The sequence below is a fragment of the Melopsittacus undulatus genome, chromosome 12 (assembly GCF_012275295.1).
Source record: "Melopsittacus undulatus isolate bMelUnd1 chromosome 12, bMelUnd1.mat.Z, whole genome shotgun sequence".
Lineage (NCBI taxonomy): Eukaryota > Metazoa > Chordata > Aves > Psittaciformes > Psittaculidae > Melopsittacus > Melopsittacus undulatus.
In genome coordinates this window covers 6,766,858-6,792,838 of record NC_047538.1, presented here as the reverse complement: position 1 = coordinate 6,792,838, position 25,981 = coordinate 6,766,858, and the positions used below count along the sequence as shown (strand labels likewise).

At 41.6% G+C, this 25,981-nt stretch overlaps 1 protein-coding gene across 4 annotated transcripts; it reads right to left on the bottom strand.

Moving 5' to 3' along the window:
• Positions 1–565: 565 nt before the first annotated feature.
• C12H1orf159 (chromosome 12 C1orf159 homolog) lies at positions 566–22,726 on the bottom strand. Of its 4 annotated transcripts, XM_031044317.2 has the most exons (11): positions 22,695–22,726; positions 18,796–18,973; positions 16,764–16,878; positions 12,359–12,449; positions 10,890–10,965; positions 8,875–8,979; positions 7,965–8,030; positions 6,511–6,645; positions 4,419–4,444; positions 4,075–4,105; positions 566–3,248 (listed from the first exon to the last, which is right to left on the bottom strand). In XM_031044317.2, exons 4-11 carry the CDS (start codon positions 12,428–12,430, stop codon positions 3,151–3,153), a joined length of 609 nt encoding a protein of 202 aa, XP_030900177.1. In that variant the 5' UTR covers positions 12,431–12,449; positions 16,764–16,878; positions 18,796–18,973; positions 22,695–22,726; the 3' UTR covers positions 566–3,150. The 4 variants fall into 4 exon arrangements, with proteins under 4 accessions (XP_030900177.1, XP_030900176.1, XP_005143699.2 ...); XM_031044316.2 differs by lacking the exons at positions 18,796–18,973; positions 22,695–22,726 and adding an exon at positions 18,329–18,428; XM_005143642.3 differs by lacking the exons at positions 16,764–16,878; positions 18,796–18,973; positions 22,695–22,726 and adding an exon at positions 12,602–12,677.
• Between the last annotated feature and the right edge of the window lie 3,255 nt (positions 22,727–25,981).

Sequence of the window (25,981 nt, the reverse complement as noted above, 5' to 3'; positions counted from 1 at the left end):
TTCCCAGGGAGGGATGCAAAAGGGGTAAAAGAACACACTTTAAATTAAGCAGAGATCAGATGGGGGAAGATAGCCAAACCCCTAAACGCAAGACCATAATCTTCACTTCAACTGATAACAAATTGGCCTGATTATCTCAATTTCTGGTATATTTGGCACTGTTTAACAGCCTCCTCTTTTAAAGCTTTCTTGCTACTCCTGCTACCTTCTTCAAATGAGATTTAAGTAAACACTCTCTACTATAAAAACTGTCATTTACTAAAGCTATATTCTCTGCTAATGAGTTACGTTCTTGCCACTACACTAAGGCCATTATGGGTGGCTTTTGCCATCCAGTTATAAGGTGTGAAGATAGATCCTGCAGAAGAACAAACTGGCTCTCCCTCCTCTACAGCAGCACTGGGCAAGATCACACATCAGACCCTTGTCTTTCTCCCTTTAGTTCTGGAGAAGGTAACATACCACATGAGCTGAAACAATGATCTACTTCAGGTGCTCATTTTGCTCCTGTCATTCTGCGCTTGAGAAGGAAACATATGAAGGACCTCCAGAGTCCTTAAAAAGAAAAGGTCAAATATGTTTATTTTGGCACAATTTAAAAATATACAAATACATTAAATATCAGGGGTCATTAAAGCCAATTTCTTAAAATATATAGGTAGGGATTATTATTTAGAGATGGAAACCAAAACACCACATTATATATCTGACAGTGCAAACGGATGAGAAACTGTTTAGACCAGGAGTCTACTGTGTCAGACAGTCACAAAAGCTGAACAGTTCCTGAAACACAAGAAAAATAGTAGAAATGCTCCATTTAAAAGAGTTTGTTGGCTGGGAAAAGAGTATGGAAGGGGAAGAGAGATGTTATCATTGAAACTTGGCTGCACCGGAGTTCGAGCATTAAACTCAGTTACAATATGCACTTGAGGATAAGAGTTCAGACAGTACAATGACATGAATAATCCTTCAATAATTTATGTGTAGAAAGAACATATTAGCAACTAAGCAATACAAGAATGCACTGTCATTGACACACTGGCAAGCAGAAAGTCCCTGCTTTCAAAGGTGTCGTTTCTTGGTATCATTTGCATAGTTACTCCTTTTTCCTTGGTGGTTAAGGAAATATTCAGCAACTAAGTTCAGGAAAAACCTATGACCTCCAGACATCATTTCTACCTGTGGAAAAAGGCAGCAGCACAGAGATAAAAAGACATCAAAATGACAGAAACAAAACTGACACTTCCTGAACTTGGAAGATAGGAACTAGGAAAGCACATTTCAGACTGAAAGGGCCTCAAAATGGCATTGTCTGCTGCCTTCAGTTTTGTCTAGTAGAACAAAAAATGTACTTATCATTGTGAAAGACAATCTTAAATTGCTTCATACAGCAATTCAGGCTTTGTTTTTGGCACGGGGGCCTCTTCATGGTTTGTTCTTTATCACAACTCTTTGCCCTAGCTTGTTCAGATGCTACAAGAGATCTCATTACCTTGGAAGGGGAGAGATAAAAGTCAGTACAATCACACTGAACTTTACATAAACCCAGGTCTCTTCAATAAGATAAATATATTTCCTCCCATGCCAGTTCTCACTTTTTAGCCATTGAGAAAAGGGAATGTGGATCACAAGGTTTGGACTCTCCATATGGATGTCATGTCAGCTCAAGACAGTTCTGTTCGCATTTTCCTGAAAACAAGAACTGACTGTTCTACTTTCTGCTCATGCCAATGGATGCTGATGAAGAGCTTCCAAGTAATTTATTTTAGGAGCACAGCCCCACAAGGGAGTGCCAGCTAAACCAAAACGGGCAACAGCAACACAGGTAGGTGGGAATGCACAAGCTGTATAGTTAGAATTTCACATATGGTGACAGTGACACTTGGACCGATTTAGCAAGCTCAGGTTTTTCACTCATTTCCCCTGTCACCCACTCCTCTGCCCATACCAGTGTGCCCATCACACTGATACAAGTGTCCACATGGCAGCAGAGTCAACCACATCAGGAAAAGTTGGTCAAAGATAGTCTAACCCCAAAATACAACTTGAATTTCCTGCGGAGGTGACTCCTCAGCCACACCACTGGCATAAGATGGGCAAGGACAAGCATCAGAGCGGGAGCTACTTAGCTGGCACTTCCAACAAGGATATACTTGCTGAACTCTGTGTTAAGGTGCTGGCCTGCACATCAGGCATGTTAGTGAAGGGCTTGACTAAAGAAACCCCTTATTGCATTGGGAGAAATTCACTTGACCTCTCCAGTTCATCTCAACACTCACTGAACGTGTCTAAAGGATGCACAGCTTCCCTGCAGGAATTTGGGTTTCCCTTCAAGTGCTGTGTCAAGGGAAGGAACCTAGCAGAGACAGTCTTGGCAGCACAGACATAGCAGCCTATCAGTTACAAAGCCATAGCAAATGGCTTTTTATCCAAGGACCGAACTGAAGCCAGATGGAAAAGCTTCCCAACAAATTCCCACACTTGGGACTGGACCCATATTAACCACAGCCTTCAAAAGCACCAAGAACAAGAGTATCTGGACAGTGTGTCTATATTCACAGTTAAAAACCAGGGTCAGCTATGTCAAAGGCTGAAGATAATGCTTCAGGAGGCATCATTTTTTGCTTCAAAAGGATACTGAATGTGAAGTGTTGTTATAGTGTCCTAGAACTTTATAGCAGTGGCACTTAGTGTCAGCACGTACAAGTGGGTCCTTCAAACAAATCCTCATCCTTGAGTGATCCCAGTATTTTCTGTTGGCCTGCAGCACCGAGACATTCAGCTCTGGGGACACAGAACACATCACAACACAGGAAGAAGAACTTGCCAAAACTGAAAGTGTAACAAAGAAAGGCAGATTCTTTATAAAGGTTTCAAACACAGCATCTGTAGGAGACAAATGAAACCACAGAGCTGGGATAGTGCATTTCAAGATCACCAAAGCAGTTCACTGAACTGGATGTAGCCTGTCATCAGTGTCTTTGCATTAGTTCATTTCTCTGTTAACATTTGGCACAATCCCTTTTGACACAGTAATTTGGCTTCCATTTAGGTCAGCTGCTTGCGATGTTTTCCTGGCACTTCAGTGGATTCAGAAAGAGCTTCTTTCACACTGTGTACACTTATCAAGTCCTCAGTCAAGAATGAAGGCTAAACATTGCTGACCCTGGTTTCGGAAGAAGAGATCATAGCAGCAGATGCAGATGTCACTAGTGACCGCTCCCGTCTGACATATCGTGGCTTCCGAACTGAAAGGGTGGGCACAGAAAGATCATTAGCACCTGTATTAGCATGCCTTTATCATCCATTCATACCACCACAAGCAATCCAACACTTCCTGAGTGACCAAAGTCACTCTAGACCTTATAAACCCCAAACACCACATACTAAAACCAAACCGCAAAACCCCTACATAGAGCTGATGTGGCCAAAGGCCACAGATACACTTTTTAAGCAAGCTTCTAATGGACTAATAAATAAGGTGCTCATTTCAAACTGGCACATCTGTTATTCAGAATCATAGGTTAGGGTTGGAAATGACCTTAAAATCATCTAGTTCCAACCTCCTGCCATGAGCAGGGACACCTCACACTAGACCATGTCGCCCAAGGCTCTGTCCAGCCCGGTCTCAAACACTGACAGGGATGGAGCATTCACCATTTCTGAGGTGACCACACAGCTTCTCTTCTCCAGTGTTTACAGTACATGCAGCTTTCCATTTGCAGCCCTAACAAAAACCTCCACAACTGTACTTTCTTCTTCATTGTAGCACCTTAAAAAAGGCCTATGCACACATGAGAAACCAGACCAGGAATGTAGCTGATCTCAGAAGGCCATTATTTCTTAATATCTTAGAAGACTAGGTCAGTCTCACCTTTAAGTCACCACAAGTTCTGTCACTGTCACTATGTTCAAGCATAGAGACAAGGTATTTTGCTGTAGGGCCCTGGCTGAATAAATTCACTTTCCTAGTCACTCTAAATCTATACCATTTTCTATCCTTTTTTGCCTGCTTTTCAATAGGAGATGAGTAAAAGGGAAGCCAACAGCATGCTCCAAAGAACAGTTCCTCACCTGAAGAAGATGGGGGAGGTATCATGGATGCCTGCATAACAGAAGAATGATCATGTCAAACAAAGCACCTTTTGTCTTCACCGTCTTTCATTACAAAATACAGGAACATTTTAGGGTTCCAGTACTATTTACTATGTACATCACTGGAGAAAGTAACTCAACTGAATCTGTATGGTCAGTATTTATCTTTCACTTTTTCCCCAGTTTGGGCAAAGAACCCCAAAACATCTTTTATTTTTATTTCAGATTAAGTAGCTCCCTGATGAACTGTTAAAACATGAAGTTATGATGTACTTGATGTTTTATGCTGGCTTGCTCCTATTGGAAGGGCAGAATTTACTTACTGTTTCACTAGGCTGGAGAACAGATGCTAAAAGAGAGAGAAAGAGAGAAACTAACCATCATTAATCTAGAAGGCTAGAACTGGTAGTGTTCTAAACACACATGCATGCAACAGAACAGTTCCATTGTTAAAATAATAGTTTTGCAACAAAGACTATCAAAGCAGAGCAGAGCATTCAGACATCCCATTAGTAGAACAAACTTTCTGTAGGAGTCCTTTCAGGATTAGAGATAAAGGGTTGCAAAGTTCTCCATGTATGACTTATTTTGCTTGCAAAGAAGGTAGCCACAGCAATAGTTTTTTAATATGAAGCTTCTTCAATAGGAAAAACAGCACTTGGAGCCAACTGCCAAGCAGTACAAATAGAAAACAACTGAGCAGTGAAAGATGCAATCCTTTTATACAAGAGGTTGCTGACTTTATTTGCCATGTGACAATCATCCTCTAGACAGCATGAAAGCTAGCATGCTAACAGGCAGAGAAATGTTTCCAGTGCTTTTCCTTCAGAGGACATCAATGCTTTAGCCTGCTGGACCAGAGTGCACCATCAATACAAAATGCAGCTGTCAGACCAGTACCACTGAAGCCTCAGATCTGGTGCCCTGCCAGCTTCAAAATGTCATAGCACAACAGCTCCTGGCCCACTTAAAAACTGAAGGGAAATCTTGTACTAACCATATTTACCTGAAGACACATGCCAAAGCAACCTAGGGCTGTCAATATGGCAGTTGTGATTAGGATACTAGCAGTTCCTGTGGCACTGATCAATTTAGACCTTTGGTAGCTACTTTGACATGAAACACACTCCTCACAAAGACTGTGAATGTGATGATCCATGAAGTTACTATGACTGGATACAACACTCTTAGGCAAACAATTGAACAATACTGCTCTACCCACACCTTTTTCTCTTTTTAAGCTTATTTCTATTATGACAGCCTAGCTTCAACTTAGTCCTGTAAGCTGTGAAAGAAGATAACAGAAGGTGTATTTATTTAGCAGATCTAACCAGTAAACAGCTTGCTTTCAACAGAAGGAGCTCTAACACAGCAAATGCTGTGCCAGAGGTTGTCATGGGAATCATTCAAAGGGAATGCAAAACTGTACAGAAGGGGTGAGACAGTCATAGATCAAACTCAGTTTCACACAAAACACTGGGCAGAATGGACACATCACATCCCACTATTTGCTCACCATCTCCTAGGAACTGCAGACCAGCAAAAGATCAACTTCAAACTGAAGCATCTGAACAGGCCAGATGTCTACATAAAGTCTTAGTGCCCTATAGCTAAGCACATCCCAGGTGTTCTTTCCCTAGCTTTTCTGCAGTCACTTTGGCATGAAGTCAGCTCACTGCGTTTTAGTTACATGACTTCATTGCTCCTAACAGGGATGGCAGAAATCAAGAACAAATTTCATTATAAAAAGAAAAACTAAGGGGTGTTTGCTTTAAAAATAATGAGGCAGTTGACTCATCCAAGCCCCAGTAGCTCCTGCATCTCGAGGGCAAACACAGGTGAATGAGGAGTGCAATAATGAGGAACCTCACATTCCATTCCCTTTCTCTCACTGACACATCTGTGGGAAGTACACTGCCCTTTAGCATTACAGTTCCTTTCTCTCCAAACCAAGAAAAACAACTGCTTTTTGTAAAGCCTTATAAATACCTGGCATTTTGTGGACTGAAATAAAAAGCAGTATTAAGTTCCATAAGAATGCTCTCTGTGCAAAAAGCACTCATTGATTCCTTTCCTCCCTTTTTGAAACCACATACCTAACATTCAGTGACAACTAATGTCAAGTACTGTACTCTGGCAAGCCTTTGAAGGCCATAGCTGGGTTAGTGAGAGATACTGTGTGATATGCACCCAAGCACAGTGAGAACAGACATCCTAAGCACTGCCGTGAAAACATGATACCATAAACACATAGCAGGGGGGAAATAGCCATTAGTTTGCATTGCTTTGGATGATCGAGAGACAGCAGTAGGTACAGTAGAAGACTGCCAGGAAGAAACTGAAAAGGTTTTCAATTGAGAAACTAAGCAAAAGCCAAAACTGTAGAGATTAAATAGACAATTAGAGGTATTTTACCTTTATTTCTTCTGTAGAAAACATTAGGAAGTTTATTGGCACGTTTGAGGTAGAAGAAAGAAGCAACAGAGAGAATCAGGAATACACTGATGAAAAATGTCCCTAAGATGAGAGAGGCTGCCACTTCTGGGCCCCCTGTACAGAGACAAAATGTTTAAAGAGAGAGAGAAGAGAAAACAGACCATTATTCACTAGAAATCGCTTCCAATAGAAGGGTTAAAGATATAAAACAAGTTCCTGATATTCACAGGAGGGGAAATAAAAAGTTGGTGGTGTGTTGTTTTTTAATATACAGACAGACCTCACTGAAACCCTTGCAAAGACCTTTCAATTCTCATTTCATTCTATGAACGACTTCCTAGTGCAACCTGCCAAATGTCAGCAAAGCATCAGTCCCTGCTTTCCTGAAGATAGCCACAAATTGTTAATCCCTCCTTCTGTTTCTTTGATATAACTTTTGCTGGGAGGCACTCAACATTAATATTGTTCTTCTTAAATGAAGTCTCCTAAAGACAGGACCTGTCAACAGACAATACGCCACTGGTACAGTACACCCAATATTATGTTTTCCACAAGTGACTGATACAGAACCCATCCCCATGAGGCAAACACTGGCAAAAGGTGCCCTCCCTCACCTCTATTCTCCTTTCCCTGCTTCAGAAAATGCCCTGTATATTTATTCTGCAGCTTTATTTATTTATGATCCCAAAGAGCAAGTATTTTAAGAAACAAAAGTTGTTTATGATCTTGTCACAGGCAAACTGGGACAACAGATCTGACAAGCTCTGCCTGAGAAGTCTTCATTCTGAAGAGCACTAGATACTTCAAGTCAAGTATAGACTCATGCCAGGATGAATGTTAGAAAGGCATCAGCAGCACCCAAGTCTGAAGCTAAAACAATGGTGATTTAGCTTTCCTTTTTAAGAGCACTGATCTAAATCACCTCATTTGGCATCTTATCTCTTGCTGAGGTGTGCAATGCTGCTATCTAAATAGTCTCAGTTTGTAGTATTCTTACCAGTGTCAAACAAGCATTTTTAGGAGATGAATTAACAGAAGCGAGTGGTCAGCAGTGATAAAATCAGCCTATAGGAAGGCTAACCAAGATGTAACACTTGGGTAACATATTGCCTCACCCCCAAAACTGAAGCTCTTGGAGCATAAGGATCAAAACTCAAGTTGAAGTGATTTATGAAACCCCACAAGATCACTGGGACAAGATGAAAGAACCATTCAGTAATATACAGTTACCTCAAAATTCAGCTCTAAGACTTACAAAAGATTCTGTTGAGAACAAGCCAGAAACAGGAAAAATGGCTTTTACATTTAGATTAAAGCCTATGCTATAGAAGAAAACCATTTTACAACTTGTTTCAAATGCACTGTCATGAAGGGGCTGGTATGCAGTGAATAACCACAAAGCCTGCTCTCAATAGCTGTTTGCATTTACTCACCTATGCTCTGGATGAAAGGAGTCACGGTGCTTATATTCATTTGGAAATTCATTCCTCTGATCCCAACTGGAATCAAAGAGAAGTTTTCTGTCAGTAAAATCTGACAAACGCTACAGGTTTGTTGAAAATCTCAATAAAAGGCTATTATATTTCTGAGTAATTATTTGATCTCATGTGAGAATCCTGATTTCTCCCATAAAAAAATATTCTTTACACTATTTCTGAGAATTTCAAAAGAAAGAAGCAAACAAACACCATAAAGTATCCAAAAAGAATTTACTTGTGCATTTCCCACTTAGAAACTTAGATGAAGTTTCTTATCTCTTCCATCAGAAATGTTTACAAGGAAGTGAATAGTTCTCACCTCAAAGAACACACACTACATGAATCCAACCTTCTTAACAGAGATTTTTCAAACAGCTCAAGTACAGTCTGAGCTGGTTTGTGCTCTGGAAAAGTCTCCAACAGCAACTGCCTTTTTCTTACAGCAGAGATTAAAGCAGTCACAAAATTCATGTTCACTGTATGTCTGGCACAGGTCATACCCTGTACGTTGAATCATTTTGATGCTTTTACTTTTTAATGTTGCATTTGGCTTCACAGATTAGGTACTTTAATACATATCAAGAGCTGCATTTGTTTTCCCTCTTCTAAACTCTTGGAATGTTTCCATTCTGCACAGTTCCTGCAAATGGAATTTCAAAGTTTCCAGAGGTTTTGTTACATGTTCAAAAGCTCACAGTTAAATCAGGACTTTGGGAAAGGTTGAAGTGTTACAAGGGAGAGGGGAAAAAGTTAATCTGAACCATTTGATGCCTTCTTGAACACTCTTTGCAAGACCACACATGCAAGGAGAGACTGCAGTAACAAAATCCCCCCCTTCAAAAGAAAGGGATGGTAAATGACTCACTATTTCTGCATTCAGTCAGATTGTAAACAGATGAAACGGGAAGGGTTTCATTTTTGCATTTAATACAGCGGCTACTACCATCCTCATTCCATTGTCTGTAACAACCTGCATAAGAATAAGATGTACAGATGTTTGAAACAACAAAAGCCACCCTGGAGATCTTTCCTAGTCTTCAGAAAGAGGCAGAGGCAACAAACTCCCTCTTGTCTGGTCGACCAGCTACAAACATCTCCTGCTTCTTATCATGTTATACATGTTAAAAGGCTTCATTTCAAAGTGTTTGTTCCAGGACAGATAGAATCATTCAAGGGCCTAAAAGGAGAAAGAGTTACAAGCAAACAACTCCCAGAGGGCAATTTCAACATAGCTCCATTCACTGCCTCACATGTTTTAGTTTTAAGAAGTGTCTCACAACCTGTAACTACCCTCAACAGTAAAGAAAGCAGCAGAATTTTACATTTTCAGAGGTCACCCACTGTCAAAACAAAATTTAATGCTATTTTAATATATTGTATTGAAAATAGAAGTAGGCAGGGACTAAGATTCTACAAATCAATGTTGTTGGAGGAAGAAAGATGCTGATGGATCCGTTGTCAATCACTTAAAGCTATAACCACAAATACTGTCACAGTAGTCTTTTCCCCGTGCCTCAGTCCTCTCAAGGATTATACTATTTCTTTCACTTTAAGGAGAAGCCAAACCTGTTCAAGCTATTCCGTGACAGATGGCGAGTGGTTTCTATCAGTCACCCTACCATGCAGGCTGGAAACTGACTAAACTTTCATCTTGGCGTATGTCTTCAATGTTCAGATCTCTCCATTTATGTTTAAATGCACATATTGCTCTGTCTTTGTTAAGACAAAGTAAAAAATTAGGCTCATCTTCAATAATAACTTCATTTAATGCAATAAAGCTGTGGTGGTTTCACTTGAGGTTTAGACTTGAGACATGAAGATTAGAAGGATATTCCTACTAGATCATATTACAGTCTTCATTTAAAGGGAGAAAAAAGTTATTGTGCTGGCTAAAATCCAGTTCTATAGAGCCTTGAGCCAAACTGGTATCAATTATTCCATAAAGCAAACCATTAGTAAGGTGCTGATTTGAAAACAGCTCTGCTGCTATGTTTTCCTTAGAGAGAAGCAGCACATTTAATGCTCCCAGTAATAAATTACATCTGACATTTAATCTAAACACGAACAGATCCAATGTAAAGGAAGGACTTTCTATAGTAATAGGAAGGATCAAAGCACTTAGCTGACACCAAAGGTATTGGTAGATTATCAGTTTACAATTAGATTCAAGAGAACACAATGCCATAACCTGGAGACAGATGACTACACCATATCTACAATAATTTAGAAGCAGAAATGAACGCATTAAATAAAGCAACAGGTAGAGAAGCTAACAAGCCAGTGAACATAGGCTTAAAATGCTTTAACAACCACCACAATGAAATGACTGAACGCAGAAGTGGACCTCTATTTTAAAGCCACTAATTCTTCACTCACTCTGTCATTTGAAGGAAAATGGCTTTACATAAAAGCCCACCCTTTTGCTGGAGGGTGGCAAAAGAAGTTTTTCACTCCATTTAGAAGAAAAACAACTCTACATGTAAGGCTCAAGGAGCACTGAGGCATTCTGTGCTAACGAAGCAATATTGGAATAATTCTTAATGCTCCCTTCAACAGGCATTACAGCATTTTTGCTTTTATGCTCATTAAAGGTGCTTTTAGGGCTTTTAAGCATTCACAATAGCTCTTACCACAATCCAACTGCACACTAAATAAAAAAAAGATAGACAGTAACCTTATTAATAGGTGTCTATTCTTCTTACCATGCAAGGACAACATTTGTGAGTCATAAAGGGCTTTACCTTGTGTATACAAAGAAAGACTCCAATAGGTACATGCGCTATTGATTTTTGTTTTCACTCCAGAGTTAATCAGGTACTGCATTTTGGTGTTAACTGTCAAAACCCACATGGAATTTTATTAAACAATGCCACACCATACCTGGACTGCACTGGTTGGATACTGGACAGGAACTGTTGGAATCCAACATATCCACACAGCATTCCGTTTCTGAAACCTAATGAAGGAAATTACATTTCACACAGTTCTTCAGTTTACTAAAATGCTTCAACAACACCAATCTACAGAGAAATAAGCTGTAACTGCAGCTAAAACTTGCTGTAAGACTCTTGCTGCACTGAGCAGCCATACAAGGAGAGAACAAGCTAGATACACCATCAACCTGATTTTGACCTGGCTGCTGCTACCCAAACACTTCGAGAACAAATGCACACTCTGCCATCAACATTGGACAAAGCCTCCAAGAACTGCTTTAGAAATATACTTGCTAAATCTTCCGTGAAACACAGTTCAGCACCACACAAATATCCTGAGAGATTTGCTCAGAAACACTATTGCAAAATGAGTGGAAAACCCCAGTTTTCACTAAATTTCCCACGTTGCAAGTGATGATAACCTCTACATTCAGCAAAGCAATCCAGCAGAACTACAAAAGCTTCTTCCTTCCACAATTACTAGAAAAGAATAACTTCATGTATCCTGAAGGCATGTCGTTTATTTTTGGAAAAGCCAGTTTCAAAGCTATTTACAAATTATAACAAGCTGTGACATAAGCTTAGAGGTACACAGTTGTAAGAAACTGATAGTTATTAGGACCATCCTGGGTAGACTTGGCCACAGCCACTCTCTGAATCTGTACAAGCAAAATAAAACACAAAACCCCCAAGCCTTTTAAAGTTGTGCAGGTGCATTCCCCTAAAGAATGTAGCAAGTCAAATCAGTCTTTAAAAGGGTGAAGTATTCTTGGTGGAAAGTAACAAGACCTTATCTATATTTACCCATAGAAGTAACTTAAATATACCTAACAGGTAACAGCCAGTGCTACCCTGCTTATCAGCAAAAGCCATCAAATCCAGGAGTGACAAAGATCAAAGCTAGCAGGGGAAATGTCTGGGACTGTCAAAACTGAAATTAGGAGGCTACAGTAAAGAGCCAAAAGATCTATGGATAACATGCTTAAGACCAGTTTGTTAAGGAGTTTCGTTGTTCAAACTCTTCTGCAAGCAGAACTTTGTAACTTGAAGCAGTGTTTGCTTCAGAGCTTTTCAGCCATTAAAAAAGTTAACTTTTGGGTAATCCAGTTTTGGGATTGTTTGTAGTTAAACTGCCAAGCAGCCTGAAAAGTGGGATTTTTTGGATCACACTTTTTGCCACACAGTGTGAGGTGTTATCAGTTGCATCCCTGCTTGCCTACAAGCATATGATGATGAAAAACTCAATGCTGTAATAGGCAATCAGCCATCACAGCAAATTGACCCATTGTCAAAGTTGCAGCTAATGACTGCTAGCAGTATAGATGATTTCTGTTAAATTAGAAAGCCTCCTATAAACTGCAATGTTAGAGGAAAATAATCTGGTTTATAGTACAACAAAAAACATGAAGCACCTACCGAACTTTCAGTAGATTTGCTGGCAACTTCTGCTACAAGTCTAGTTAAGAGAAGCACATATGGCACCTCCATGCCCAGGAAAGACAGAGATCTAAATAAGAACAGGGAAAGAAATCAGAATGTTTTATTAATGACAGAAAAGTTACGCTTGCCCTTTGTTAAGGAACTTTTGCTACCACATTTATTTGAATGCAGAGGCCTTTAAGCTAAATCTGCTGGAGGGGGTGGGGGGGAATGACTTACCTTAGGTTCAAGATACAAATTTGAGGCATTCAGAGTTTTCCCTCCAGCTGCAGAGGGGCAGGTTTCTGGCTATGGCAGACTGTGGTTGCTAAGGAACAAGGAGCCTTATCAGTCTGCTCCAAACTGGGCCATGCAGAGACTACTCCACACCCAGGCTCTAAAAATCAATGTGATTGCAACAGAACGGTTACCGCCTGGCACCGCTGCTGATAAGCCTCCCCACAGCTACAGGCTCCTCTCTGCAGCAGTCAACTGTGATGGATTTGGAGCAGGACAGAGAGCACCCACCCCTCTGAAAAGGCAGTAACTGCAATCATTTTTGTCCATGACAGCACAAGCACGAAGCATTAAAGAAGTCTGTTAATAAGCAGGGTTTCTCAAGTGCCCAAGAACAGCCCTTCTCAACATGGAACAGAGTATCACAGCCAGCCTTGCTCTTTTCCCCCCCTACTTTTGTCATGTAACTCCACACATCACCTAAAGGAAGTCCACGTCCTTAATTAAATTATTTGGATAAACTAAAAAGCACTATTGTTCAGACAATCCCTATGTCAATGTTATATCTGCCTATTCTCTAGTCAATGTAATGCTGGAAGCCACATCCAGTTCTCAGAACTACTGTACCTGCAGCCTGGTAGCTTTAGGAAAACATAGTCTTTCATATGATAACTAAAACATAGGGACAGACAAGACCCTCTAGCCAGGGGTTAATAAGAGGAAAGCATCTGAAAGAAAGGAGGGGGAAAACTCCTTTGGTGACTCATTTCACAAACTGAGATTTGTGGCTATTTTTGTTAACTAAGAATCCAGTGGATGCATTTTAAATGATGGTAAAAGGCGCACCATGACCCTTGGCAACTTGCTTTTCTGAGGAACAAAATCATTGAGCATTTCCTATGATTAATTTCCTTTCACTTTTTTAAACCATAGCCTGTTGCCCCACCCTCAAAACAAGCTTCATGGGGAAACTTCGTCTCATCTTCCACCAGCTCTAAGATCAACAACTGAGATCCTGGAAGCCAAACTCCAGCCTTAGTGCTACAACTAATTTTGACAGTTAGTGCACACTGGAGCAGGGGAGGAAAGGTTTGCACTGTCTAGACATAATGGATGTCGAGTCTGATTTTCTCAGTTTACATTTACATACCCTAATGATACCTATAGTAAAATCAAAAGCAGGAGATCGATGTAAGTGCACTGTGTGCAGTGTTACCTGACGAAGGTTCAGACAGCACCTGATCAGCCATGCTGTTGGAAAGGTAGATTATAGAAACCAAGGAATGTAAGCAGCAAGGAGCCTTTGTACACACAGATTCATCAGAGTGAGATACTAAGAACTAGTCAGCTTCAGGAATGGCACTACCACCACATCCTGGGTGAAAATGAAGATGGATAATGGCAGTTAATACAACTGCTGGAAAGTGATGGCACTGCCAAAACCAGCAGGGAATGTTTAGCTTTGGGAACCTTATACATATGGAAAGATACATTTGTAATCTACAGATAGCTTATACATTGCTGACTAAAAAGCTTTGATGTTATTTTCCAGCAGTACCTGAGGTGACAAGATACCTCAAATACAAACACCTCCTTTAACAGAACGGTGAAATCATCTCAGAAGATGAAAGGAGAGGACATTTCTAGAATGCAGCTCCTACACCCAAAAGCCAAGGACACCCAGCTGAGAGCTTTGATGGTAACCATTTCTTCTTGAGCACATCTGAACACAACAGAAACTACTCACAGCTCAGCAAATGATTGCTGAAGCAGGCACTGCACTTATCTAGTTTGCCAGAGAGCATTCCACTTGTGTCTAAGAGTACTTATACAAAGGCTATGAATAATTCTGGTTTAGATTACATCAGGTGTAAATTCATTTACACATTTAACCTCTCAAAACCAGGGGGTTTCTTTTCATGCCTTTCTTATGCAGTACAAGTTGAGTAGCACAACTTTAAGGTTCTTCAAGGCAGTCCAGTGGAGTCTAATGTTAAATGGATGTATTTTAAAGAAATACACAGTTTGCCTTATTACCTATCAGTTTTCTATAATCTATCTTCAGAAATGAGATACTGCTGCTTGGCTGAGAAAGAGTTCCTCTGGGGAAAACAGAGTTGGTAAAGACATTTGCTGACACATTCTCCATTGTTTTGGATGCTATGCAGGGATTTTTGTCAATACCTGATTATTATAATAGCTGTAAATACTTAGAAAAGGCAGAAGAAAATGGAATTTGTTTAAACAAGTGTATTCTTGTTATGTAGAAAAATACTTATTTGCAGGAACAATTCATACTAAACAAGAAAACATTTGTAAAACTAAACCTTCTAAGCACCTGAACCTTCTCTTTGTAAATGCAAATAGCTGTATAGCAAAAGCTCAATAATGGTTCTATTTCCATTCCTGAAATAAATCAAGACACTAATCAACAATACTGCTGCATTTATGGGCAGATATTTGTTCACAGCCACTGGTGATTCTATCAAAGTAGAACATGTGCCCTGGAGCTGTTCTAAATAGAAATAGGACACAAGATCTATCTGCCCTCGATTCATCAGCCAATATTTTTTATTTCAGTGAGAGAGAGACACTATCTAAGCTTATATGTATAAATATCTCTCTATATATATCTAAGCTTATGTATATACACACACACATATATATGCGTATGTGGCTGTTTGGTTGCTTTTCTGTTTGAACCAATTTTAATCACATGAAATGAAAGCAGAGATGAACAAGCTGCTTTAAAGCTTCCAAACATAGGAGATGTATGTCATATTTCCTCAATTTACATTTTACACCAGGTCCCAAAACCACTTCTTCACATCCTGCTGGATTTGCTCTCTGCCGGTAAAAATTAGAAGCCTATTAACATAATATATAATATTAATATATAATAATATATAAATAGCATCTGTCTGTATGAGACAGAAATTCAAGCTCTTTTTTTAGGCTAATAGCCATGAAAGATATCAGACAAACTTAGGCATCCATATTCTTTATATGTAATCATCATATATATATATGTTATATATATATATAGTGTTCCTAAACATATATAGTGTTCCTAAAGTCTGGTTGTGCCACATCTCAGCAAGGCTGAAAAGAGCTTGTAACTTGTAAGTTCTGCACTTGTTTTGTGCTCTGACTTACAAGACAGCAACCTTAAGTAGGGATTTGTATTGTTAATGAGTCCCTAAAGCCATGGAATTAACACAACCCATTTTACTGCTTTCCAGCCACAAGTCAATCATAACTGTTCTACCAATGATATTTTAGACCATAATTTTAACTTTAGAAAGGAAAAAGCCCTAAACCTCCAAGACATTCAGTATACACAAAGTATGCTTCTGACTGAGGCAGCTGAAGCTTTAGTCTTTAAATTAACTACGTGAATATGATCAGGATCAGACACAGCAAAACCCACACAAATTGTTTTGCACACCCACATCAGAACAATGTATGACCCCTAAAATATGTTTCATGTTTGGCAGCATTTTCTCTTTGGATTCTGACAAAAAATAGGAAGATAAAGGCATGCACAAACGGGAGCCCAGATTAGAAAGTATTTATGCTTGAGATGCCAACACAGTTTTGGGAACACTGACTTTGTAATTAAAACACATATTTCACACCAGAGTTCCACATTTGAAACAAATTTCAAATCACTGTCAACTTGGATCTCAAGTGCCACCACATACAAGCTAAACACATCAAGATTCACTAACGGAATTCTTCCTCTCATTGCTTTTAAAAGGAATTCAATTCATGAGCACTCAGCGCTAGAAGGCATTTTCCTCCCACTCCTGGAATCAAGTGATCTTTAATTCATCTTTCTACCTACATTTTCCATACTAGAGCTGTGTATCTATTATTTCTGTTGTATCATCAGTGTCTTTCTTGCTTAAAGTGCTGCTGGAGGATTGCTTGAGTACAGTCATTTCTTCAGGTACGTGGAAAAGGAAACACTACCTACATTTCAGGTGGTTTTATAATTCACTCAGCAGACCAAAGACTGAAACTCTATCACACTCATTCCGCTGCCAAAGGCTCCTTAACTCTGACGTGACCTTGAATTAGTCACGATGAAACAGCAATACCTGGAAAGTCAAAATGCAGCCTCACAAGCAACAGACTCGTAAAGGCTTGAATTCTCACTCACCAGCTCCTTCAGAGGCATGCACCAGAACACTGCATCTTCCCCAGATAACACCCAACTTGCGGTATGTGGTTTACTGCTAATTTCTCATTGACGCTGCAAGTGTTTCACAATAAACCTGCAAGGAAGAAGAACAGATAAGGTTGTGCTTAGAACAATCTTTTATAAATTAGAGCTGAAGGAGGACTTGTTTTTCCAGCTTTCTTAGCATGCACCCATGCAAAGAATGACTATCCCTCCCCTTACATCCAAACAACTGGGTAACAGGCCAGCAACCAGCAATTAAAACCACAAGCACCTTCTGTTTCAGACAATGAAGATATCTACTTTAAGCTGGGGCTCTGCTTCAAAAGCAGTTATATGCTTAGAGCAAACACCAATTAACACCACCAACAAACTTCTTGTTGTTCTGTCAACAATAAATCTGGCAGTAAGGCATTCTGCTGTTACAACAGTAGTGGCAGCCTCTAAAAACTGAAAGCAGAACTGAATACAAGTGCAATCTGATTGCCAATAGTATAACTATACACTACAGGGAAAGATGCTTTGGAAGCTGAAGAGATGCATGGCCTGAATAGTGCAACAAAACTGTGTTATAAAAGTACATATTTGCTTGTTTATCCAGAAAAATAAAAAGCCAAAACCCCACAACCCTAAAAACTCTCCGATTGACAAAAACTGCTGAACTAAGTTAGTTTATTAGGAAAAAAGTATCAAATGTTTTATTGGACCAAAAGTTTTACTAAAAAGGTTTTATTATGATAAAGTTTTATTATCTCCTACGGAGCCAGGCTGAGAGAGCTGGTCTGGGGAAGCCTGGAGAAGGCTCCTGAAGGGGAGACCTGAGAGCAGCTCCAGTGCCTAAAGGGGCTGCAGGAAACCTGGAGAGGGGCTTGGGACAAGGGCCTGTAGGGACAGGCCAAGGGGAACGGCTTGAACCTGCCCGAGGGGAGGCTGAGCTGAGCTCTGAGGCAGAAGCTGTTCCCTGTGAGGGTGCTGAGGCGCTGGCACAGGGTGCCCAGAGAAGCTGTGGCTGCCCCATCCCTGGCAGTGCTCAAGGCCAGGTTGGACACAGGGGCTTGGAGCAGCTGCTCCAGTGGAAGGGGTCCCTGCCCGTGGAACTGGATGAGCTTTAAGGTCCCTTCCACCCAAACCATGCTGGGATGCTGTGACACGGAGGCGGTTCTCTGCCTCGAGAACGCCGCACCTCAAGGTGACTCCCATCATGAACAAGCGGCCTTGGTACAGGTGGACACGACAGGAGCTGGAGGGGGTCTCTTCCCCAGCCTCCCCCCTCACAGCAGACCCCACCGCCGCTCCCTCAGCCCGGAGCGGGTCTCAGGGGCTCTCCCTCGGCCTGCTCCTCTGGGCCAACACGCTTCACCCGCCCCTTGGCACGCAGCTCTGGGGCCGGCCCCACACCCTCCCCACACCGCCCCCGAACAATGGGGCAACGCCCGGGGACCGGACAGCAGCCGGGGGCTCGCAGCCCTCCTTCCCCTCCACCGAACCCCAACCGCTGCCGCCGCCAGCGGGTCCCCGTCCGCCCGGCCCCGCCGCTTGCTCACCTGAGGAGACAACCTCCGGCAGCACCGGCGGCAGGCTCCCTTTCGTACCCCCCGCCCTCAGGCGGTGCCCTGCCCGCTCCTTCCCGTGGTGACATGGGAGTTGTAGTTCTCTGCTGCCGGACAGCAGCCTGTGTTCAACGTACGGACCGGCCGCTCGGAACTACAAATCCCAGCAGCCCCTGCGCCACGCCCTACCTGAGCCCCCCTCCGCGCAGGTGAGTGCCCTGCCCCGACCAGCACTGCCCGCCTGCGCGCAAAGGATGCTGGGAAAGGGAGTTCCGCGTCCCCGAGCGGGTGCTGGGACTGAAGGGTCCTAGCACTACAACTCCCAGCGTGCCTAGCGCGGCGGCCGCCATTTTAGGCGTTGCTTGGCAACGCGGACGCGCAGGGAGGGCCTGTCCTTCCCTGTCTGACAAGCGGCGATGTCGCGATCAAAGGATTAAATACTTCATTAAAGAATTAAATACCTCATTAAAGAAGTGTCCGGATAGGGAGCGCAGGGGGCTACAGGACGTAGGGACTCCTTCCAAGCCTTTGCACCTTACACAAGCCCCTTGGTACCACCTGACAGCAGCCTCCATCCCGTCTCATGCCAATGAGCAAGTGAAACGTGGTCAAGGGCAGGGTCTTGTGGCAAAGCCAAGGCTGAAACAGGAGGAAGGATAAAAGCGAAATTCACCTTCACACCACAGAAGTTTCCAGGCTCTTGAAAAAGGGAACCGAGATTTGTTCCATTAAAATACAGTAAAATACCAGGTTATGGGCAATGCTCAGCATCACTTGGGTGAAGATCTCAACCCTATAAAATGCTTTTTAGGGGGGAATGATTAAATCCTTTGACAATTGCTCTCTCCTGGACCACGTTTTCTCCACGAAAAACTGAGTGTAATAAGGATAAAAACATTGACCAAGAACACCCAAATTCAGCTTTGCTGAATATTTAAAGCTCTACAGAGAGAAACTAAACACAGCTCTCCAAAGAATTCCTCATCTGAATGCATCCGAGCAAGTGCAATCCACTGTGATTTAACCCTTTCAAAGTGGGCGCAACGCTTCCGAGCAGGAGCTAGAATCCCAAAGAAGGACTGAAGTGCATCACTTACAAAGAACCCAGGGGGAATTGGAATGCAGCAGTCCTAGAGCTGCTCCCGAAGTGTGGAATGATTCAGTTCGCTCTGCTGAAGAGCTGAAGGTGGGTGGTTACATGTGCTGCTGTCTGTGTGCAGCACCCAGTGATAGGATCCTAGAATAGGCAGGGCTGGCAAGGACCTGAAGCTCATCCAGTTCCAACCCCCCTGCCATGGGCAGAGACACCTCACACTAAACCATATCACCCAAGGCTTCATCCAACCTGGTCTTGAACACTGCCAGGGATGGAGCATTCACAACCTCCCTGGGCAACCCATTCCAGTGCCTCAGCACCCTCACAGTAAAGAATTTCTTCCTTATATCCAGTTGAGGACCATATATGATGTTGAGGGCACCAGAACTACACACAATGCTCCAAGTGAGGTTTCATGAGAGAAATACCCAGAGTGCAGCTTCTGATGAGTTACTATGAAGTGCTGAAACTGCAAGTGAATTGTCATCATTGGTTTCGTCTGTGGTTACTGAGCTTAGAGATGCATCATTTGCACATAAGCAGAACAGCTAAAGCAGTTCACAAATACCTTTGGATTCGGTGATTTGCTGCATGTAAAACCACACAGTTATACTATAACAAGGTGTTTGGACTGAAAGCACTACTTCTCGACATCAAATTCATCCTTATCAAAGATTAAGCCTTCTGTTCAGTAGCTTACAATGACTTCATAGCCAGGAAGAACACATCTCCATAGCTGGGTATTGTGGTTTGGCATCACTTTGGATCTGTTCTGCAGCTTGGGAAGTTTGTGTGAGCCCTTCCTGCTACCAGCATTCCACTAAATAGGACACTTGGCTCAGTGCAGAGTGTGACAGCACGACAGGGAATCTTCCTGCCTCCTGGATCCAATGCATGCAAGAGGCTGTGATTTCAATCCTATGAATAGTTTAGTCGTTGACACCCAAACTTATTACATTTCTCCATAACCAGTTATGCTGTGTAGCTCTTCTCTTTCTCTGTAGCATGCCAGTGCAGAACTAGATGAGCTGCTTTCAAGTGTATAGATGGCAGAAGGAAAGGTAGAAACTGTGAGGCTTGAATTTAGAGCTGAATGTCTTAATTCAGAAGGCAGAAAACAGTTCTGCACATAGACAGGCATAGAGAGGACTTTGGTTGGTTGTTTTCCCCCATAATTCAGAGGGCAGCACTTCTATGGGATAAAATAGCTGGGAAAGAATTGTAGATGCTGGCAAAACAAACGATGATGCTAAATATCTTTCTGGTCCCACAGCTATTGCCACTGCAGCACTAAAACTGCAGTCCCTCAAAACTAGGTTGCTGCTCACAAGCACATATTCAAACCAGAACAAAAGAATAAATCAACAGGACGTATGGTCCAAGCAGCTTTCTGCAGTGACCTTTCCAACCTGAGGGGGGGGAAAAATGGGATATGAGAAGTTTCATGGTAAGCAAAAGTGCAAGCTACTATCATGATTAACCACAACCACATAGATAGGCTAATAATACAGATATAGGTTTTCTTAATCTATATAGGTTAGGTTTTATCAATCGATTAGGTTTTATTAATCTATGTATTATAGGATTTATTAATCCTGTTCAAAATGTGTCTACCTCAACAGTGCTTTCAAAATGCTTCTTTCTGCATTGAAGTTTCCCATTCAGCTCTATTTAAGGTTTTTCTCACACAGTAACATGTCCAGACATCTCTTCAGAGTGATGCTGGCAGATGTAACTGCAGTGGTTTTAACTGCTGCACTGTTTGGAGTGCTTGGCAGGAAAGGTGTCAAAATTAACATTCCTTTAGCAAGCAGAGAATTACAAATTGCCTCAAAATAAACAGCTATTATTGTAGGTTACTTGACAGAAAGAGCTCATCTATCAACTCTATTGTCAAGCTGTGAGACAGGAACAAAAATACTCTTTTAGATCACATTATCTGTTTTCTCTGCAGGGTATTTCCAGTATATCTGTGCAAACGGAGTTTGTAATGCTGGGAAGAAACCACACTGCTTCTGCTGTGTTGAGGAGGTTCATCCTGCAAGTGTAAGTCAAGCCTTGTGGTTATATTAGTTAGGTTTCTGTACTCAGGCTCCTGACTCGCCTCTTTCTGTGCACAGAGACCACTACAACGTTCTGGCCCTGTGACTTCCTGACTTGTGGCTTTTAGCAATTGGTTGAGGCAGTTACCAGGATTTCCCCTTAGAGACAAAGCAGAAGCACTCTCGCTTTGCATGTTACAGAGCAGCTCTGAAACAAAGCAGAGAGCACAGGGCAGTTACAGAGGTGATGGTTTTCTTTGGAGATGTTTGTTCTGTGCCACAGCTGCTGTTACAGGAAGATGCTCTGTGAAGCTGCTAAAGGCACCCTAGCAGGTAACCAGAATCCTTTCATCCATGGCACAGCCAACTGCTTTCTGATACTGCCATCTGAAAGGATGCTCTGATAGATTTGACAAAGGGGAGACTGAGCTGAGCTCTTAGGCACAAGCTCTTCCCTATGAGGATGCTGAGGCACTGGCACAGGGTGCCCAGAGAAGCTGTGGCTGCCCCATCCCTGGCAGTGCTCAAGGCCAGGTTGGACACAGGGGCTTGGAGCAGCTGCTCCAGTGGAAGGGGTCCCGGCCTGTGGGGAACTGAAGGAGCTTTAAGGTCCCTTTCAATCCAAACCAGTCTGGGATTCTGTGATTTGGGGAATGGGAAGGAGAATACAGGTTTTTGTAGAAAGCTGGATGCCTCTGAGTAAAGAAATAAGAATTTCTTTGACCATTGCCATTTTTCAGGGAATACTATCTCCTTAAGGAAAAACCTTGGAATATTGCCTCACGTGGAGCATAACACCATCTGCACCAATGCTGACAAGTTTTCCTAGATCTGACCTACTATGCTTCTAATAAATTAAAGCATTAGCTCTTATATGTACTCATTCCCATTCAAACTGCTCCAAGTGAGCCATGTTCATTAATCTTTTACTCTGGAATTCTATCTATTAGGCTGCTTGCCCTGGCAGTGCCTTTAAATGGCATCAACTCAAATATATCCAGGGTTTCTCTTCATTACACAAGCACTGATTTCATCCTGACAGTTTCAAAGGTCTGCTTTGGATCAGAGACGGAATAGGAAAGCTTAAGCCTGTTTCAAACCAGCTTTAACTGGTAAAAATCTATTAGTAGATTTGCATTAAGGAAAAGCTCAAAATCTTTGTTTTAAAGAAGAATAGAAAAGGTATTTGTAAAACCTGCAACAGGACTCAGACAATGCATACAGATGGCAGACGATGCTCCCCTTCGCATACATTTGCTCATCCCATGGTGTTCCTGGAGGAGGACCTGGGTGACACACAGTGAGGCGGTCAAGCAGAAAGTTATTGCTCTTGAGCAGATCTGACCTACATAACACAAGTAAAAACATTGGTTGCCTTGTCAAGAGAAAGCAACTGCTGGTACTGACATAACTTTACGGTCTGCTAATCCAATGGCAATGTTTCTGTTAACCAGGGAAGCATCTTGATGGAATCCTGACACGGAGAACAGCCCTTTAGGAGAACTGCATTTCCAGTGTGACTGGTTTGATTGGGGCAGTTTAACAGTTGTCATTCTGAGACTGCTTAACTGTTTGTTGAGAAGTGTGCGGAGGATTCTCTGACTTCTCATTGTACTATGTGGGAATTTAAGACCTTGAGGAACACCTTTCAGTCAAGCCAAAGGATCTTTCAAATTGAACTGAAACACATGGGTCTACCTACTGCTATGTAGGATGCTCCTATCGAGCAGAAGCCTTTAGCTTAAGATTTTCTGCTCCCTATACACCCTTTTCATCTTTCTTTTGCTAACTTCTTAAGGGAGTAGGCAATGCCAACCCAATTTTCATGGACAGTTTGAAACTCAATATAGTGCCACCAAAGTAACTTGCTCTCCTATTACCATTAAGCTGGGATTTTTTATACTACCATGATGAATATGCACCTCACTTGACTTACCAGCTATATTTTCCCTTTTTTCCCCTTAAAGCAAAGAAAATGAAATCACAGCTGCTTTTTAATGGTAAATCCTGGAAGGTAGCAAGTAGAAGAGAAACGAAGACCAGGCACAGACTTGAGGCACACAGGGGATATTTCCACAGTTCAAAAAGCAAACAACAGATGGACATAATCTCTGTCTGAGCTACAGCAGGGTATGAGATAAACAATTTGCAGGCTACGTGGAGTCTGATAATGAACAAAAGGCGTTCAAAAACAACCAGAAATGATTCTTATGCCCAAGGTTGCTTTAGCTGACAACAGAAGAATGAAAGTCCTTTTCCCCAGGCTGGAATTACTCTATATTACTTTCTTGCCTCTTAATCTCACAGGGCAAACTTAGAAGTACCCTTCCATTGAAACTGTTTTCTGAGACTGTGTTTAAGGTGTACCAGCTGCAATGCAAGTTTTATACTCAGGAATACAACTAGAAAGAACTAAAGATAAAAGCAGAGGAGAACAAAAAGCAGTTCAAGACAATACACCAACACATATTAAGAATATTGCATCAAATCTCAACTTGTTCCTGCTTAAACCCCCCCCAAATCTCAAAAACCTCCAAAACAAGTTTAAATATTGTCCTTGTTGATGGTAAACCTTCTTTCTGTTCAAATATGGAAACCAGTGCTCTGTGTTTAGTGTAAAAGCATTGCCACACTCTCACTGGTAACCTACTGCTCTGCTGTGGCTTTATTGTCACCAGTGTAAAGCAAGGAGTTGCAAATGCACTGCTCATTATGGAGCTAAATGGCTTTGCCTGTGTAATCACACTACTCTTACTGCACTGTACAAGAGGAGCAGCTTGGAAACCTCTGCTTTTGTGCAGTGCTTTCAAACCTGTTCTGATTTTCTAGTCTCTAATGAAGATGTGGAGTCCTTTGTGAAGGATTTCCTCTACAGGAGAAAATACCTTTGTTTTTCTTAGCTAAATACTGATATATAAATCCCTTCAAAGTAACCTACACGTTCTCAGATATCTGCAAGCCACAGATTAGGTACCACAGGCACAGGTTTATTCTGTCATTATTATGCATTGCTTTTATTGTGTGGTTTATTTCCCCCCTCTCTTTAATCAGTTGCTATTTTACATGTGTATAAGGAGGAGCAACTTCCCCAGTTCTAGAGCTCTCCTACCACTTTGCAGCACCTATGTATTTAAATTTGGCATTTCTAAGTCAACTCTCATTTGCCTCAGGTATTTTGCCATTAGGCAAGGGTTGCAGGTTGACAACAGAGTTATGGCATGCAAATAAAAACCTTTTAGGCTTCACCTGGAAGTTAGGCATGCCAGGAATTGCTCAGCACCTTGATCTTGCCTCTGCCCTATAGCTGCACATGCTAATAGTGAGCTTCTGTTTCACATTTCTTACTGCTGTTCCATGCCTTGTCCCTCATTCTGAGCAAAACTAGCATGCTGTAATGTACTGCTCAGTGTATATGACCTTGGCAACCAGAGCCAGGCTGCATGCTGTAACCTCGTGATTTGGATCATTCATTCCTGCAACCAAATGTCATTTGTTAGCTTTGTCTGGATTTGTGATAGACCCTTGGCATATAGTCCTAGGAATTTTATATAAAGCTTTCTCCCATATTGCAATACAATGGTCCCACGTGCTTTTTGACCATATCTTGAGATTCCAACACTCTATAAGTGACAAGGGTAAAATGCAGCTTTAAAAGCATAAAACCCCCTTAATAGTTGAAGGTCAAAACATAACAGGTAACCACTATTGTATTTCCTTTGGTAAGAAACTGTAATTTCTGCTTAGAAACCTAAGGCCGTAAACATCACCTAGTTTAATCAATCTAAACACCTATGAGTAATCAAATGGCCATAACCAAAGCAGATTGTCCCATCTGAAATATTATATGGATGAAAGTATCAATAAGAATCATCCAGGTACAGAACTAGCCTATAGAACCAAGCGATTTGTATAGATTATTCTAATACTGATTGAAAACTCTGTAGATTTCACTGTATTTGAACAAATTCCCTTCCTCCACCAACTATCTGCTGATGTGTAACACGAGGAGAATCTAGTTTTCCATATAAACTCTTTCTATGCGGACATGGAAAAGACTCACAGCAACTTATGGTGTCTGTGACCTAAACCTCCCTCACACTAGAAGTTGTACTCTGCAAACTGCACAACTGTTACTATATATTTGGGGTTCATTTCCCCCCCTCTCTTTAGGTGCTAGTTCTTTGTTAGGAAACAAAACACCATCCTCACATGCAAATATTTGTAAAGCACGCAAGCATAGGATGTGGGAAACCATAAATATTCATCATTCTTAATGAAACGTTTATTTCTGCGTGTTTAGTCGCAGGTAAATTCATCAAATATGATAATTATATGAATTACAGCTAATAAGGTTTAAGTCTTTCCATGCCTTTGCAAACATTAGCTACACCTTTCACACAGGCAGAAGGGGAGGGTAGGAAACCTCACTCGAGGCTCTCGCTGTGAGCACAAAGATTATATATAAGCTTTATAAACACATGTGAAAGTGCATCAAAGTTTTAATGCTGC

Coding starts and splice junctions, on each gene's coding strand:
- C12H1orf159 (XM_005143642.3), bottom strand. CDS start 12,630: ATGCCTCAAATTTGTATCTTGAACCTAAG. Junction 8,031..8,874: donor TCTGACTGAATGCAGAAATA/GTGAGTCATTTA, acceptor CTTTGATTCCAG/TTGGGATCAGAGGAATGAAT. Junction 6,646..7,964: donor TCCTTTCATCCAGAGCATAG/GTGAGTAAATGC, acceptor GTCTCTGTACAG/GGGGCCCAGAAGTGGCAGCC.